At 31.9% G+C, this 17,892-nt stretch overlaps 3 protein-coding genes across 3 annotated transcripts; all 3 read left to right on the forward strand.

Moving 5' to 3' along the window:
- The first annotated feature begins 6,958 nt into the window (after nucleotides 1-6,958).
- LOC130968547 (probable CDP-diacylglycerol--inositol 3-phosphatidyltransferase 2) lies at nucleotides 6,959-10,847 on the forward strand. Its single transcript, XM_057893886.1, has 11 exons — nucleotides 6,959-7,175; nucleotides 7,646-7,785; nucleotides 8,181-8,265; nucleotides 8,364-8,413; nucleotides 8,690-8,729; nucleotides 8,845-8,889; nucleotides 8,979-9,044; nucleotides 9,155-9,269; nucleotides 9,354-9,410; nucleotides 9,511-9,609; nucleotides 10,155-10,847. The coding sequence occupies exons 2-11, from the start codon at nucleotides 7,707-7,709 to the stop codon at nucleotides 10,212-10,214; spliced, it is 696 nt and encodes a 231-aa protein (XP_057749869.1). The 5' UTR covers nucleotides 6,959-7,175; nucleotides 7,646-7,706; the 3' UTR covers nucleotides 10,215-10,847.
- A 1,216-nt stretch (nucleotides 10,848-12,063) lies between these two features.
- On the forward strand, nucleotides 12,064-14,195 carry LOC130968546 (chloroplast protein FOR GROWTH AND FERTILITY 2-like). The gene is made up of 2 exons (XM_057893885.1): nucleotides 12,064-12,508; nucleotides 13,153-14,195. The coding sequence occupies exons 1-2, from the start codon at nucleotides 12,215-12,217 to the stop codon at nucleotides 13,990-13,992; spliced, it is 1,134 nt and encodes a 377-aa protein (XP_057749868.1). The 5' UTR covers nucleotides 12,064-12,214; the 3' UTR covers nucleotides 13,993-14,195.
- Nucleotides 14,196-15,021: 826 nt separating this feature from the next.
- LOC130967789 (uncharacterized) lies at nucleotides 15,022-17,861 on the forward strand. The gene is made up of 7 exons (XM_057892801.1): nucleotides 15,022-15,297; nucleotides 15,462-15,561; nucleotides 15,646-15,766; nucleotides 15,864-15,985; nucleotides 16,364-16,485; nucleotides 16,568-16,727; nucleotides 17,479-17,861. Exons 1-7 carry the CDS (start codon nucleotides 15,171-15,173, stop codon nucleotides 17,591-17,593), a joined length of 867 nt encoding a protein of 288 aa, XP_057748784.1. The 5' UTR covers nucleotides 15,022-15,170; the 3' UTR covers nucleotides 17,594-17,861.
- Nucleotides 17,862-17,892: the final 31 nt, after the last annotated feature.

A 17,892-nucleotide genomic window follows, 5' to 3' on the forward strand; every position in this document is an offset into this window, starting at 1 on the left:
CTCTAAATTCTCTTCTTAAAATACATGTTTTAATATCTAATTTTCTTATTACATTTTAAAGTTTTTCGCGAGTTTATTTGTCATTAGTAATTTTTAGATTTTTTTCTTAACGATGTGAACTTTCGGGTATCATTTTAATAATTTACTCGATGAATTTATAATTTTTACTAGTTTAATTTTAGGATAATTAGATTTTAATGTTTTTAATTTTAGAAAAAATTTAATTTTAGTAAAACACGGTAAAATAGCTTCTTATTTTATAACTTCACTCACTTGTGTTAAAACAAACAAAAATATGCTTAAAAAGATGAATTATTAAATTGTTCAAGAAATATCACACGAAATTATATATTCTGTTTTCAATATTCGAAATGGTTTTACACTTTTACTTGTATGACAAATTTTTTATTTATATTGTAGATAAAAATACCTTTTTTGGATAAATTTATTCTTCAAATTAATTTTTGAGTATATTAAGTAATTTTTTAATTTTTTTGTTTTTCATAGGTAACATTGTCAACACATCATTCCTTTAAACTCATTTAAAGTTTGGCATTTTTTTAGGCTTTTTCTGCTTTTTAAAAATCAGTTTATAGTGTTATTTTTGTTCAATTTTTTTTTTCTAAAATTGCCTACAACTTAATCAATATGAAACCAATATTAGTACAAGTATTTGTGTTTAATAAATACTTCTCTTCAAAGTTAGGCCCATTATTCTTTTGTAGAATGGGTGAATTTAGTAATTCGCTTTAGTTGAATAACAATTTAGATGAAACCTTCAAAATAATTTCCTATAATTAATGTTCATTTTGATCAATTTTTTTTTTGGTTTCTGGGTTCATTTTGATGAATATAAAAATACACATATAAGCTAGTTTGGCAAATTCGAATAAGATAATAAAATGATATATATAATAAGTGTAAAAATTTCCGAAGAAACTAAATGAATTCACATTATAAAAATAATTTGAACCACCTTATTATATAGGGTTAAATACATACTCACTTTTAAGAAACAATTGAGTATTATCTTATTTTTTATTAAATAATAAAAAATTGATTGGTCTATTCATCGATTTATAAAACTTACAAAATTTTTTTCGATTGCTCAAAAATAGGGTGATTAATTAATTTTTAAAGAGAGAAGTAATTTATCGTCATTAAAATATTTCACATAGATTCATCTATTAATAAAATAGATCATAATCAAAAAATTTTTAATATTTTATATAATTAAGTGAATTATTTAGTACTGATCTGTCACCTTATAACTCGATTTTTATTGTGCATTATGAACCTTGATTTGTAACAGATGATCTTAATAACCGTTATTCTGACTTAATGACCAATAGTCATAACATCAACTATATGCCTATAAAGATACCACGTGATAAATTCTATTTTTATATTTAATATTCTATAATTGTAGAATTCTTATACCTCTTTAACATTTACTAACTTAAGCGTCAGAGTGTCTTTTGCAGGTATCCATCCACTGGGTTCTTTGACGTTTGAGTTATTCTCACTCCATTAAAGAAAAGGCGTATTACAACAGCGCAAGAGACGAGCTATACCATAGAAGTTCATCCACACAAAAGCAATTAGCGCCATCTGCTGGGACAAGTAAAACAATTCCTACTCCCTCAGATTCATAAAACTTTATTTACATTCAAATTTTTAAACTAATTTTAACAATATTGTTTTAAGATTTTATTTAATATCTTTTATCAAAATTTAATTTATCATAACTTTTTATAAAGTATGTACTTTATACATTTGAATTGCTTCACTTTTACGTATTATAATATTTCACATGTCATAATCGATCAATGAATCAATCTGAGAACAAACTCAGCTTTCAATTAATCCGAGAACAAATATAATTTTCAACCAATTCGAGAACAAACTTGACTTTTAACCAATCCGAAACAAATTCGACTTTCAATCAATATGAGAAAAGACTCAGGTTTCAAGCAATCCGAGAACAAACTCGACTTTCAACCAATTCGAGAACAAACTCGACTTTTAACCGATGCGAAACAAATTCGGCTTTTAATCAATTTGAGAAAAGACTCAATTTTTAACCAATCCGAGAACAAACTCGGCTTTTAACTAATCTGAAAACAAACTTGGCTTTCAATCAATTCAAGAACAACTTTGGCTTTCAATCAATTTGAGAAAAGACTCAATTTTCAACACCAATCCGATAATAAACTAAGTTTTTTAACCAATCTGAGAGCAAACTCAGGCATTCAATCAATCCGAAAACAAACTCGACTTTCAATCAATTCAAAAACAAACTCGACTTTTAACCAATCCTAAACAAATTCGGCTTTCAATCAATTCGAGAACAAACTCAGCTTTCAATCAATCCAATAACATTCGATCGACTTTTAACCAATCCGAAACAAATTCGGCTTTCAATCAATTCAAGAACAAACTCGACATTCAATCAATCCAATAACACTCGATTTTCAATCAATCTGATTTTCATTCAATCCGACAACAAACTCGATTTTCAACTAATCCGACAACAAACTCAACTTTTAACCAATCCAAAATAAATTCAGCTTTCAATCAATCTAAGAAAATACTCAATTTTCAATCAATTCGAGTACAAACTTGGCTATCAATGAATTTGAGAACAAACTCAATTATCAATCAATCCAACAACAAGCTTAGCTACCTTATAAAGCACACTTGGCTATATTATCTAAACAAGGACAAACTCTCTCACAATTACTATCTTATACATACTACATATTAACACCAAAGTTCGGTTGAAAAATATTGATCTTTAGCTATATATGGTCTACCCATAATTCTTTTATAAGTAAAGTGTTGAGTTAAGAAATTAACTAAATTAATTAATGATGACAAACATTATTTTTGAGCAAAATAAATAATTAGTGTTGATTAATTATATCTACTAATTAACTAATTGTTTATTGTTGCAGGCCAAATGGTAATAGCCCAAATGGAATAAAAGGCATTCAGCAAAGAATATTGGGCTGAAAACAAAATAAAAAGTCCAAGCAAAAGCAAAGGAAGAAGCCAAAGAAATCAGATGGGCCAAACGGGTTACATGATCCAAACCCGAATTGATTTTCATTTCCCACCATAATGCTCCAACCAAAGCAACGTTCTTCTTCCTTCTAATCAAGTCACATCAAGATTTCAGAAAAAGCAAGAAAGAGAAAGAGAAGAAAAGCTTCTTCCATAAGCCATTAACCAAAGAAGCAAGAGAGAGAGAGTTGAAGCTTGAAGCACAGAAGCTAAAACAGAAATCCCAAGCTAAATCAAGCTTAAGAAAGGTAAACCATATCATCTTGCATGAATCAGATCTTCATCCTTTTCTTCCCTACTCTCTGCTCTATCCGAAAATGGCTGTGAAGGGAAAATTGCTATCTGCCCTATTCTGCTGTGCATCTACGGTCTTAATCAAGACTTGGGGACCAAGTTGGTATTCAAGGGTTCAGATTTTAGTTGACCATTGGAAAACAAGTTCAGTTACATATTCATGGCTTTCGGTCAAGTTGAAAAAGTCAGAAGGAAAGGTTCCAATTTGATGATTGAAAAGAAAAAGTGAATCTGTGGTTGGTGAAGCTCAAGGCTCAAGATGTTGACCTTGGAGGAAGAACCAAGGAACATGCAGGGAGATAAAAGAAGAGCTTGCTGTTCTTTCAAGGCAAGGAGAGAAAACCAGAGTTTGAGAAGTTGAGTTCTGTGAAGTATTCCCTGTGAAGTTCCTCTACTTGGACAATGCTCTCTATCAAAGAAGCATTCTGCCAACACTGAAGAACAAATTCAGATGTTTGCAAAGCTGGTTTTTCACATAGCTTAGAGGCTGTTGATGAAGTCAATCTCCTTCATGTTTTTCTGATTGTAATGTACTTTTCTAAGCTTATCTTTCTGTAATTTCTTGAGAGAAAAGGCAAAGTGAGAAAGCTTAAGAAAAAGCCATGAGTGGAAAAAGGCTGAGAGATACACTTGAGAGAAAAGCCTAGAGTTATTTTCAGATTTCTTTAGGTTGGTTAAGTGTCCTGTATTTTGAACCTGTTTGGTATCCCTTTCTTAGTTGGGTTAGCACTAAGAGCAAATAGTTAGGTGTTAGCATAGCCAATGTCAAGTTAGGCTAGAACTTGAGTGAGAAATTGGTGTATGTAATACTGTTAACTATAGTGAAATTCTTCCACATTTGTGGAGGAGACTGGATGTAGGTTGCATAGCACAAAGCAACCGAACCAAGATATATGCTGGTGTTAGCTCTTTCTTCTCTGTCATGTTCTGTTTTCTGTTATTCATGAGACAAAAATAAATTGTCTCATAAATTTCCGCTGCTGAGTTCAAACAGAATCAGATTTGCAACTTTGATTAAAAGAGTCATAACTGCAACTGTAAAAGGAAGGCATAGATTCAACCCCCCCTTCGCTAAGCCTACCACAACCTTCATAAAGTGTTATTTTTGTCCCCAATGTTTTGAGTAAGTCCTACTTGTGTCCCTAATTTTTAAATCGTTTTATTTGTATCTACAACGTTTATAAAAGTGATTCAATGTTATCCTGCCATCAATTAAACTAACAAATTAGATTGTATTTTTCAATTATTCTTACTTGGATATATTCATTCTCAATTAGGTCTCACTTTGATGTATTTGATTTCAATATTGTACCCACTATTTGTGTTTATGTTCAATTATGTTCCTAGAAAAGTGAATTATGTAAATATTATAGGGATTAGTTTCAACTTTTGATGAGCTATTTTTTGGAGTAGATCATCGGTTCTGTTTCAAACATTTGTATTCTAACTGAAGAGATTTTCAAAATTCAAACTAAAGCTCATGATGTGTAATTGAAACGCAATATAATATTGAATCACTTTTACAAAAATTAAAGATACAAATAGGATGATTTAAACGTTAAGAATACAAATAAGACTTATCTCAAACGTTAAGAACAAAATGATACTTTACTCTTCTTTTTATGTATTTTCTATCCTATTTTTTTCTTCTTACTATATCAATTCCTGGAATCTACTATTCGTATAAGGCTCCTATTTGAGAAGAATAGGAGCAAAAGTCAATAAATAATTAAATACAGTAGCTTATAACCACTATATTTTAATGCATTTTCATTCTATTAATGTCATTCTATTTCTCTGTCATAGCATTTGAAATTACATGCTAAAAAAGTAAGGTGTTGTATTCAAGTCATCCATCTACAATAACATTTGCATTTATTAAATATAGAATTTTATTATAACAATGTCATGAATTTACATGTAGAATTTTTAACACTGAAGTCATAAATTCAAATTCAAATTTGCCAATACAAAATAGTTCTAACCCTCAAAGTAATCCTTTAAAATTTCTTAATTCAAAATATCACTATTAAGTATATGAGTAATGAGTTCATTTATTTTATTCTACAATTTATGTATATTTATTATCATATTTATATAATTTATTTCACAATATCTTTTGGTCAAGTCAATACTCATAAATTAAAGATGAGCGAGAAACAATTATTAGTCTCTTATTATAGGTTTATGAAGTATCTATCTCACAGTTAACTCGAGCAGATAGAACTCATTGCAGAATTATTTTTTTTTTGAATAAGTGCCGATATGATAATTCGACTAAATTTAGGGTTCACTGTATCATTATTCATTTATCTTTTAATCGAATTATTACTCATTTTATTTTCTAAGTTTAGCCTGGATCGTATGATCAGCAGACAAAGTTTGGAACTGTGATCCATCATCTTATGGCTCGGTTTTTATTGTGGACTATGAGTCATAACTCAACTTTATTTGTCTTCATTCTAAGTTTGTAACGGAAGATTTTAATAATCATTATTCTAATTTAATGATAATCGATTATAGCATCAACTCGATTTATCAACTTTATGCCTATAAAAATACCACATAATAAATTATATTTGATGTTTAATATTCTATAATCATAAAATTTTTATACCTCAACTTAGTGTGTGTTTGGATTGTGGTTGGTCAACTGGAGTTTGAATAAAAGTGATTTTATATAATTGATTTTGGATAGAAGTAAGTTTGTGTCAACATGATTTATGTTTGGCAACTCTTTACCAAAATTGATTTTGATAAAATAAATTTTGTTTGGATAATATTAGTTAAAATCACTTTTAGATAGATAATTATTTAAAAGGACATGACATTAAATTATAATATTATTTTTTTATACATGTTTAATTTTTTTATATTTTTTTCTTATATATTTTTTATATAGTATATTTTTAATACTCTTAGTACTCTTTTTTAGTACATTATAATTTTTAACTATTATTATTATTATCTAATGGGATCAATAAATTCTATTATAAAAAGATAATAATAAATATAATACACAAAAATTATAACTATAAAAATATATAATGTCAAATAAAAAAATTAATAAAAAATAATAAAAAAGAATTCATATAGAGAGGAATAATAAAAATTCTATAAATAATGCAATAATATGTATAAAGGATAAAGTTGGTAAAAGAAAAATAAATATTGAAGGTATTAGCTAAAAGCACGTTAATGCAACGGAGAAGCTAGAAATTATTGCTTCTTGTAAACGTGGGTTTAGGAACAAAAGCACTTCTGCGTTTGTAGAGAAGAAAATTAGCCAAACAAAAAAATGAAGCTTTCAAGAAGCTCTAACGTACTTTTTTCCTTCAAACGTGGTTACCAAACACACCCTTAAACGTTGAAATGTCTTTTGCATATATTGATTCTATTAAAAAAAGCTCATTATAACCACACAAAAACTGAGTTATACTTCAAAAATTTATCCACAAGAACATATACATATAAAAAATGTTCTTTAAAAAAAAAGGGTAAGTGAGAAATTTATCGTCATTTTTTTACACATAATGTGCTTTTGTAAAAGGACAAGATTCGAGCAACAAGCAATTAAGTTAAGCATCACTCTTTTCTCCTTTTCTTTTTCTTTTTATTTATTTATAGAAATAATTACAACTTTTTTAATTGAATATTAATAATTTTATTCTTATGACTTAAATAAAACTTGAATTAAATGTACATTTGCGCGCATATTAATCGGAATAATCTGCGTTGCTCACTTCCCCCGTTTGCCAATCTAACCGTCGTTGCTCCGTACAGCTTCGCCTCGTTCTTCCGCCGTACACTCGCCGGTATACTATTTTTATCACTCTTCCTTTTCCATCTTCTATTCCTCTCAACTACCTGGTTCCTTTTGCTCTGTTTTCCATTCGCGTTTAGAAATAGAGTTTGAGTTCTCTTGAATCTCTTGCAGTTTTCAGTTTCGTGTATCGTAGAAAAGGAATCGTAGGGCACTTCACGTGTTTTGCATTTATTTCTGATTTTTCTGTCGCAAAATCTTCGACAACTGGCAAGTTTGAGCTAATAATTATTACTTTATTAGAAGCTTCGATTTGGTTTTTGAGATTTTTGGAGATAATAAACTGACAAAGTTCAATTGTTCTTTCTTTTTTTGAATGGAATTTGAGAAAGTTCATTGTGTGATATATTTACGTGTTTGGTCTATGAAATGATTTTGTTTCCCTTTTTCAATATTTGTCTTGGATGAACAGCTATGTTCTGATATGGTTGACATGTACATCATGTTCATGTATATATGCAGATAAATATCTGATTTTGCCAATCCTATACTCTATTCAATTTGCCAATACAAAGGAGCTTCAATGGCCAAGAAACCTGGCCCGAAACCTGGATCAAAACCTAGTAAATTGTCTGTGTACCTTTATATTCCTAATATCATAGGTTGGTATTTGATTATTCTATTGTTACCATTTTTTATCTCTCTCATGCATTGAATGCTTATTGAGTTTATTAAAATTATGGGAGTCATTCAACTTCGATAAAGGACTCACCAGTAGAGTAGTGCGGAAAATCTACACCGACCAGGTTTGTCTCATTTGGTTTTTGGAAAACATGAATCCATGAAAACCATCCTTGGGGGCTGAGGCTATTAGTTGGATTATACCATGTGTTTGCATCTGAATTTTCAAGCAAAAGGGTGTTACTCAAGGGCAATAGAGTTAAACACTGTCCATATTAGATTCCTATAGAAATATCTCTCATGTCTAGATTCTGTTTTTTGTAATTCATCATGGGTAATTGAGTACACTATATTTACCATGTTTGTGATGATGCAGGATATACCCGGGTTCTTTTAAACTGCTATGCTTTCCATGTATGTTTTACAAACAAAATATTGTTCTCTATTCTCTATTTTTTCAGGTGGGATACAATTTTTATGCATTTTTTTCTATTTTTGAATTTTCTCTTCTTTAATGATATGGCATCTGGAGCATAATCTAGCTATTTTCTGTTACCAGCTTCGTATGTGATGCTGTGGATGGTTGGGCCGCTCGCAAATTCAATCAAGGTATAAGCTTTTTTGTAGAGGTCATACCAATTTTATTCTATCTGTTTATATAATTCTTTGACGAGTGTTATGTACACATTATCTCTTTCTAGTAAAGTTTTGCTGAACTGGTATGATTAGACGTTGTTTTAAAAATATATTGTGTTCAGACTTAGGGGCTTTGTGGCATGTCTTGACCACGGAGTGGGACAGCATTTCCTCTATACTAACTTGTTTAGTTAAAAAGGTAACTAGTCTATTTGATAAATAAATATTAACCTGGTTTTCTTGAATCAGTGTCAACCTTCGGAGCTGTTCTGGACATGGTTACAGACAGGTTATCTCTATCTCTTTCTGTTTCTGCAAGCCAAAGAATGCATTGTTAAACTTATAGTTCTTTACATTGTTTGATTTTTGTGTTCTTTGAATTAATGTGGCTTTCTTAATATCAGAATTAGCACTGCTTGTCTACTTGTTGTTCTTTCCCAAGTTTACAAGTAAGATTTTTTCTCCTTTTTAATTCATAATTTGCTGTCATTTAAGCATGCGCATGTAAACCTGACTTTTGTGCTGAATTTGTGTAAAGGCCTGGCTTAATCTTCTTGTCCTTGCTAGCATTAGATATTGCTAGCCACTGGCTGCAAATGTACAGGTAATTCATGTCAACTTTGTCTTTTTGTTCTTCCTTAACTCAAATTTTATGATTCTGCATTTGCTGGTTTGGGATGATGTTCTTTAGCTGTGTTTTCACTTTTAATGCAGCACTTTCTTGATGGGCAAGACTAGTCATAAAGATGTAAAAGACAGTAGTAACTGGCTTTTCAAGTTATACTATGGCAATAGGATGTTTATGGCTTACTGTTGCGTCTCATGCGAGGTAACTGTAATATCATCTTGATTTAAAAAACTGTGAAAATGTCTTTAATATATAGTTTTTGTTCTTATCCTTTATATTCTGCAGGTTCTTTACTTAATCCTTTTTTATCTTTCGGAGAATCATACAGAGACATTGATGGACGTAAGTGCACTTAGTGACTTATAAATGCTATTAGACCATCTTAAGGTGACTGGAAGGTTTTGTTAGATCATCTGATCTTCTCAACTGTCTTTTATTTCAGGTTTTAGCAACAAATCTGCAAAAGATATCAATAGTCTCTTTTCTAATTGCAACAAGTTTAGTTGGATGCACAATCAAGCAGCTTACAAATGTGATTCAGGTTCGTATGTGGTACATTTATGCAAGATACTCTAATAGGATGGATATTGTTTGATTTGGAATATTCTTTTAAGTATCACAATAACGGAAGATTTGGAGGTTTAAAAGGTTTTCAAAATTTCTTTCTACCATCACATCTTGTGGTTTGCTAGTACAAAACTTTCAAAATGGACTCCAATCAAGTATTAGTTATGTATCATGTAGCCAATATTGACATTGGTTCAGTTTGCAGTAGAACTGAAGTCATATCTAGTATTGACAATCAGTTAGTCTTACTGCAATTTGGATGCAGCATATATTTAGTTACTAGAAATTAATTAGAAGTTTGGATATATGAACATGACTGAATAACTCTTTTAAGTAATGTTTTAATAGTTAGTAGTTGACCTATATAGTTTAGATTTTATCATTCTAGTGATAAACAGAAAGTTCTGGAATTGATTTATTCTTTAGCTTGCACTTATTTCCAATTCCTTCTCTTGGGTTGTTTTAGTTGTCAATTAGTTTAAATCCTGAAATCTTCCCTAAGACCTTTTTTGGTTTTAGCTGAAGACAGCAGCAGATGCATGTGTGCTTTATGACATCAACAAAAAACAGAAGCAATGATGTTTCATCCATGGACATGAATCTCTTGTCTTTGCCATTTATCAAGTTTTTAACTCTTGATGGTAGTATAAATTATTATCTTAAAGGGCAATTTTGTTTAAATTGCCCAGTATTATTATTATTTTTTTTTTTTTACAGAAATAGAGAAGGGATAAACTAGAGAAGCTGTCAGGCTGTAGGCAATTCTCATAACACGTGTTCATTTCATTTTTTTTATAACACTTGTTTTTTGTGACATGGTTTGGATACTGTTTTCTTCTAGCATCTCTCACAATTTCCTATTACAGCGTGATGCAATGCAAGGCTCTCAGGTTTGATAAATAAATAAAAAATTTGGGACCCTTAATATCAAGCACTAGTGGTGTGGATAAGTATAGGATATAGACAGCTATAATTTACCCAAGTTTTACCAAGTATAGCGAGACAAACACAAAGGGGTAGTAGCTGTTTACTTGATTGATAGGACAATTTGTAAACAGCATTTTATTGGTTACTAGCATGTGTTCAGCGGTCGAATAGGAATAATATAATATATACTTTTAGTATTGGCACTTGGCAGTAGCTATTTGACTATAGATGTATGAACTATGCATTAGATATTTCAACTCCACTTCAGTTTGATTTAGGGTTTGTTTTGAGTCTCATTTTCGAAAAAAAAATTTTAATGATATTTTTTTTAAAATTTTTTTATAAAAGTATAAGTGATTTTATATTTGGATATTTTATATAAATTTTTTTATTTATTAATTATATTTAAGTAAAATAAAATAAAAATATTTTGTTATTTATTTATTATATGAAAAATATTTTTTATTAAAAAAATTTTTTAAAAAAATATAAATTATAACTTTTTAAAATAAATATTTTTTAATATTTTTACTTTTATTACTAAAAATTTGTTAAATATATTAAAAAATAAAAAAAAATTATTAAAATAATGCATCCGAACAAGCACTTAGTTTAAGCTATGAATTTGCTGCGCCTAAAACTAATGAGTTACAAACCGGAAAAAGATCATTTCCAGTTTTTTTAACAATTGATAGAATCTAGTGTGATCTATCACTTTTGATTCTATGAGTGGGACCAGAAATAAATAAGAGAGAAAGCGCAATGAATGGTTAAATTGAACACTAGATACCATTCAGTTTTTTTCTTACCGGAGAGGATCCACTCCCGTTACAAACCTTACACTGCATCTAATATCTGTGTCTTATTCTTTAAGTTGCGCCTTCCCCCACGCACGTACAAATTGACAACCATTATGTAGCTTAGTCGTAGCTTTAATTTGTGATTGTGACTAGAATTCTAATCAAGATTTGAATGCTGTTTTATTAAATTATGAACTCATGAGTTTAATTACCTCTGATTTAATGTTTTGTTAAATTTGAAGTTTATTATTGTTATTTGCTACACAAGTTTTTAAATAGACTTAGAGACAAATCAAAATTTTAAACAAATAAGTCTATGATGGACAATCCCAGACTTGAACCACAAATTTGTAATACGATTTAGATTTTAGACTCGTTTGAGTTAAAATCATTTTGACTAGCCTCGACTTCTTTTAATTTTAACTATAAATGAAATTTTTCCGCCATATAGATATGTACAACTAACTGCTAAGCTTTTTAAATAAATTTAGTATATTATGTTTTTAAAGAGTTTAATTTTAATATACTCATACAAAAAATATTTATTTTTAATTTATAATAATATATAATTAAATGCATACGTACAACTTCTTTTAAATAAATGTATTTATTTGATTAAAAGTTTTATAAAATAGGAAAAAAATTGATAAAATAGGAAAAAAATAAGTGCTAGGGATTAGGGAAAGCATAGTTAGGAAATTATTTGGTAATTGAAGTTTGTGTGCTTGGACTTTATCCACCAAGTCCGTTGTTGCTTTTTCTCTCCATAACCACCACCTCATACCACGGCCTTATTAGTTATTACTTTACCTCTTTTCATTCCGCATTCAACCAAACAAAGAAGCCGTATCCATGGATAGGCTTCTATCTTCTTCCCCTTCTGTCCCTTCCCTTCACACCAATCTCAGACCTTCCACTCTCCTCCCAAGAACCCTACGATTTGATTCTTCCAAAAGATTCAATTTTTCCGCTTCACCGCGCTGCCAATTCAAGTGGGTCTCCTCCATTTCCTCCAATCATGAAAACCCTTCCTCTCTATTATTCTCTTCTTCTTCTGCACCCTTCTCGGATGATTTACCCGATAGATCCATCCCCGAATCTCGAATCCTCACTCAGAACACTCCGGATGATTCCAAAAAGCCAAAGGTGCGTGCTTTATGCTGCCACGTTTGATTTTTTTAATGGGAGAATATTCCTCTGACGAAATTAAGGTCCTTTGAATTTTATTTTTCAAATGCTTTCGGTTTGGATTTGCGAAGTTTGTGGTAAGTTGTTGTAGCTGGTTTCAAATTACAAACAAACTTGGCTTTTTAATCTAAAGTTCCTTGCTTGCTTATGAATCCACATTTTTATGCTCGATATAATATTGAAAGATTAATTAAAGTTTAGAAGTTCTGAAATTATGTGTTGTTTTTATTTAGTTATTGTGGCAGTGTGGCTGGTTGAAATGCTGATGAGGTGAAGAGAATTAAAATGGGTCAGAAATTAGATAATAGTTTCTTAGTTTGGATGGGTTAGTAGAGATGGTGGTGCAACCTTATAACTGCTCAATCCTATATTAGTGTATAGTTAATATGTTAGTATTAACATAGTTCTGGATCTGAAAAAAAGTAAAATTATTGATGAAGACAAAACGTCATAAAACCCACCCCAATTCTCTCTTTATAATGGTGTAGATTATATGTACTCAATGTACAATTGTAGACACTAGATTTTATACATACAATTGTACAATTCCTGTTATTTAAAATAGATTAAAAATATATAATCTTTTCATACTTTATTCTCAGGCAATAACATCCCGGACATTTGTGATACTATCTGCTCTGGTTTTGTTCTTAATCCAACCAGCTTTGGCACCAGCTGCTTTTGCAACCTTTCAAGGTGCTGCCAAGACTGGTGGTCCTGCCGCTGCTGCAGTCGGTGGAAAACTAATGCGCACTGAGCTCTTAAGTAGTGCTTGGACTGGTTTCTTTGCTGGTTGCTTGCACACTCTATCAGGGCCTGATCATCTTGCCGCTTTGGCTCCGTTGTCAATTGGCCGTACCCGAATGGAGAGTGCTGCTGTTGGAGCACTTTGGGGGTGTGGCCATGATGCTGGTCAGGTTATCTTCGGCTTGCTATTTTTGCTACTAAAGGATCGACTTCACATAGAAATTATTCGAACTTGGGGCACCAGGGTTGTCGGAATAACACTGCTAGTGATTGGTGCTATGGGAATCAGGGAAGCTTCGGAAGTGCCTACCCCATGTGTTGCCTTAGAGAATGGTGAATGTGATGTCAGTGCCTACGAATCACTTGATACTCCTACGGTTGGAAAGAAGAAGATTGGTTTTGCCACTTTTGCCACTGGAATAGTTCATGGACTGCAACCAGATGCATTGATGATGGTGCTGCCCGCTCTTGCTTTGCCGTCGCGTGTGGCCGGTGCTGCATTTCTCATCATGTTCTTAGTTGGAACTGTAGTAGCAATGGGTAGCTACACGGTATTTATAGGTTCATGTAGCCAAGCACTAAAAGATAGAATACCTAGAATAACTGAGAAGCTCACTTGGGCTTCTTCCCTTGTAGCTATAGGCCTTGGGTGTGCCATTATCATTAGCCAGTTTTTCGGGTTCAGCCTGTACTAATACATCACTTAGCACTTAGCAGCAAGGAACCTTTTGATTATTATGAACATTGTTTTGTGGTGTCAATATAAAATTAGGGTGTCTTCTGGAGCAAGATTATCCACGCATCAAGTGATATTTGAGTTTGTTTGTTTTAAATGTTATTTTTCTAAGCTTCTGAGTATTGGATGTACATGTATAGTATAATTTAGTAGTTTCAGTTACTCTGCATCTTAGAACTACTACCTAGTTGTGATTTGTTGAGTTCAAGTTAAATTCACAAAAAGGGTGTTCACTGAGGTTATTATGATTGTTGCTTAAACATCAGGATGAAAATTTAATCAGTTTTTCACAACTTGCAAGATCATTGCATCAATCACTATTGATTTTCGTGGCCAGACCCTATATTTTGTAGTTTTATTTAGTGTAATCTTTAAGCATTATAAAAGGGAGGTGTTTCAACCAACTTTGGTTGATTAAGTGGTTAGTTCACTTGTCCGGTTAAATAAGTGACAGGCAAATCATTACCCAGTCACAAATCCAAATCCTTAAATAGAGCTCAAATTTGAAGCAAATCATTCCAGACCGACTGGAAGAAAAAAAAAGGGAGGTGTTTCTCTTCCAAGAGAAAATGATAAAATTTTAAAGCTTCTTTGTGTTCCTTCATTCATATTAGATCACTGAACCCCAGGGAATAAGAAAGTCAACACTTTGTTGTATTATCTGAAACCACAAGGATGAATGGTGATGAACGACTTCAATTTAATGAACAACTGTCAACTAAATACTAGTTAGTCAAAAAAGGCGTCGCCAATTTTGATGAACTGAATTCGGAATCTGCATTTCCATTTTGTTTTTATTTTCTTTTTTTTGGGTCAGGAGTTTTTATTCTCTTTTTTTTTTTTTGTCATGGGGTGTTTTTATTCTCTTTGTCTTCTATTTTAGGGTTGTTAAAATAAAATATATGGATTTCACTCGACGGCCCAATAGGCCCAAATCGTATCCAAGACGAAAACGACACCGTATCGCGTCCAAAGACGAAACACCGTTCTTCGTGACTTCGTCGTCTTCATCCGCGATTGCAAACTAAACAGAATCATATTGTCACAGCTCACACTCTACACAATTCAATTAAATTCCACTGCTGAAGCAACCAATTTTGCAGGTTTAACAGCGTGCATCACAAACTGGAACTAAATATGAGGAAACGCACCGTTTTGGCATGGGTAGTAGCAGTTGTTTGCTTCGTAGTGCTGATGATCGTTACCCCAGCCATTCCTCAGTCACAAGAATATCATGATTTCGCAGACCAGCGCACCTTCTTTGGTAACCCGCTCTTCGCTCTTTCTATCTCACTTCTTAATTTCTTATTCAACTCCATAATTTATCTGTTTACTTTTAACCCTTTGAGCTTAATCTAAGTTCAAACTTTTAAATTTGAACTTGGCTGGAGGATCTTTCATATTTTTATACTTTCTCTTAATTTGCAGGCATTCCTAATGCACTTAATGTGATATCAAATTTCCCATTTATGATTATTGGCCTTATTGGGGTTATTCTCTGTCACCATGGAAATTATTTCAAGCTCAGGTAGTGTCTTAGACTTACATAAAAGGGAATTGGTTTCTGTGTGCACTTGCTGTTAATATTGATATAGGTCTTTGTGTCACAAAGCTTGCAAGGGGAACTATGGGGTTGGACATGCTTCTATGTTGGTGTGGCCGCAGTTGCTGTTGGATCTTCATACTATCATCTCAAGCCGGATGATGCTCGCCTTGTGTGGGACAGGTTGCCTGTGAGTTCCTTTCATTGAAGATGAACATAGACTTCCCCACATTTTTTTCACTAGTTTTATTTGTCAATTTTCATCCGGAAACACTTTGTTATTACAGATGACTATTGCATTTACATCAATCGTGGCGATATTCATCATCGAGAGGATCGATGAGAGGAAGGGAATGATTTCAATTATACCTCTATTATTGATTGGTATAATAAGCATTGTGTATTGGAGGCAAGCTTACTCATTTGTTCTATTATGTACTGTACAGTTCATTCACCCGTCCTTTATATTATTGGAATTTGGTCATTCCTTGATTGAGATCATGGATTTAAGTTTGCTTTCACATATTGTTGATGGAATTCGTTCCTCTTCACCTGAAAGTAAAGACTGATTGTAGATTATTTGCCAATTCTAAAACATATTTTCCATATATGGTTACAAGATTCATTGTGGCAGCCAATATTATGGACTTTTATGGCAGAAGTTAGAATAGTTATTTTTTGATGACATGATTACTTTAAACAATTTCCAATTGAGGTTAATTGCGAAGTAATTTGATTCTGAAGTTCAACTATTGATATGATTAATCTTGTCCTCCACACAATCCAGGTTCTTTGATGACCTCCGTCCATATGCCGTAGTCCAATTTGCTCCATGCATCGCCATTCCTCTCATGGCTATTTTGTTGCCTCCGATGTACACACATTCAACTTACTGGCTCTGGGCTGCAGGTTTGGATTCGTGAGACAGTAACACTTTGAAGTTGATTCCAACTACTAACCATGCTTAAAATTTAAATAAACTCTTTTACAGGATTTTATCTTCTAGCGAAGGTGCTAGAGGCTGCTGATAAGGTGATCTATGAATGGACTCATCATATTGTCAGTGGTCACACACTTAAACATTTGTCTGCAGCTATGGTTCCTGTCTTTTTGACATTAATGCTTGCAAAGAGGAGTGTTGATTCAGAGAGGTATTATGCATTTCTGCTACATTAAACTTCCTACAACTAGATTACTAGTTATTTAGTTCTTTTCAAAACTTGATTTGAGTGCAAGAATACAGCCTCTAACTGTGGAAACATGTGACATAGTATTGTGGTCAACACAAAATTACTCTGCATTCAGCTTGAGCCTTTAGTTCTATCCGATGTGCTTTCTTTAATTTCTCAATATGGCTGTTGAGATTTGATAGAGCTTGGAAATATGAAAGTATTAGCAAACTTTAAGAAAGGAAATCTTGTTTCTGAAGATATTTTTCCCCTTCTCGGTTTGACGATTAATCTTGTAGTCATTTTATAAAATCATTTTTTTGTCCCAATTGTTTCATTTGATTACAAATTATTTAGGCAACACATTAACTTTCACTGAATCTATGCTCGTATTGTCTTGTATCCCTCTTACTATAATTTTTCCTTCATTACATGATATTGATACAATAACTAGTGTTATATTTCATATGCTTTATCTTGCATTACTAATTTATTAGCCAAAACTTATGCAAATCTCAGTTGCATGTTTGGCTGCATCACTGTGACTACTCATGTCAGAAAGGGCTATAAGGACTAGGCATCCATCTAGTTTAGCAACCCTAATTATTCGACAAAGCAAACTGTTCTGTGCCTTTTCACCCATGGTTTTCGCGTGAACAAAGGAGTTGCAATTTCTTTTTCAGTTGTATATGACTATATGTTGATTCTTTTTATTGTTGTGATGTTGATGCAGGCAAAGTTTACTTAAAACCTGGAGAGTTTCATGGACCAAGTACAGAGAGGGTAACTCCAATGTTGAGAGCTACACTATATCTTACTCAAATGTGCCTGTTGAGGAGCCCCAATAGCATCTCTTTTCTTTCTTACTGAGAAGAACAGCTTAATTTTGATGTATCAAGTTTTTTTTTTTTTTTTTACTTGCTTCCATTAGGGTGTGAACAAATCATTGGATGCAAGTATAATTTGTTTTACAAAACATATCAAAATTATTCACTACCAAATAATGTTCCATAGGATAACATTACTTGTAATTAACAATTTAGCTTATAGTTTGTAATATGTATAGTTCATGATATTTGTCACATAAAAGAACTATTGAAAATCTGTGATAGTCAAGTGTTGTCTATTTCTAATTGTATTAGTGTTC

Source organism: Arachis stenosperma, chromosome 3, assembly GCF_014773155.1.
Source record: "Arachis stenosperma cultivar V10309 chromosome 3, arast.V10309.gnm1.PFL2, whole genome shotgun sequence".
NCBI lineage: Eukaryota > Viridiplantae > Streptophyta > Magnoliopsida > Fabales > Fabaceae > Arachis > Arachis stenosperma.

What these genes read in the sequence shown, in the direction of transcription:
- LOC130968547 (XM_057893886.1), top strand. Translation starts at nt 7,707, where the DNA reads ATGGCCAAGAAACCTGGCCCGAAACCTGGATCAAAACCTAGTAAATTG. An exon ending in GTTCTTTCCCAAGTTTACAA is followed by an intron (nt 8,890 to 8,978) that starts GTAAGATTTTTT and finishes ATTTGTGTAAAG; the next exon opens with GCCTGGCTTAATCTTCTTGT. An exon ending in AGCTTACAAATGTGATTCAG is followed by an intron (nt 9,610 to 10,154) that starts GTTCGTATGTGG and finishes TTTTGGTTTTAG; the next exon opens with CTGAAGACAGCAGCAGATGC.
- LOC130968546 (XM_057893885.1), top strand. Translation starts at nt 12,215, where the DNA reads ATGGATAGGCTTCTATCTTCTTCCCCTTCTGTCCCTTCCCTTCACACC. An exon ending in ATGATTCCAAAAAGCCAAAG is followed by an intron (nt 12,509 to 13,152) that starts GTGCGTGCTTTA and finishes CTTTATTCTCAG; the next exon opens with GCAATAACATCCCGGACATT.
- LOC130967789 (XM_057892801.1), top strand. Translation starts at nt 15,171, where the DNA reads ATGAGGAAACGCACCGTTTTGGCATGGGTAGTAGCAGTTGTTTGCTTC. An exon ending in AGACCAGCGCACCTTCTTTG is followed by an intron (nt 15,298 to 15,461) that starts GTAACCCGCTCT and finishes CTTAATTTGCAG; the next exon opens with GCATTCCTAATGCACTTAAT. An exon ending in AGGAGTGTTGATTCAGAGAG is followed by an intron (nt 16,728 to 17,478) that starts GTATTATGCATT and finishes ATGTTGATGCAG; the next exon opens with GCAAAGTTTACTTAAAACCT.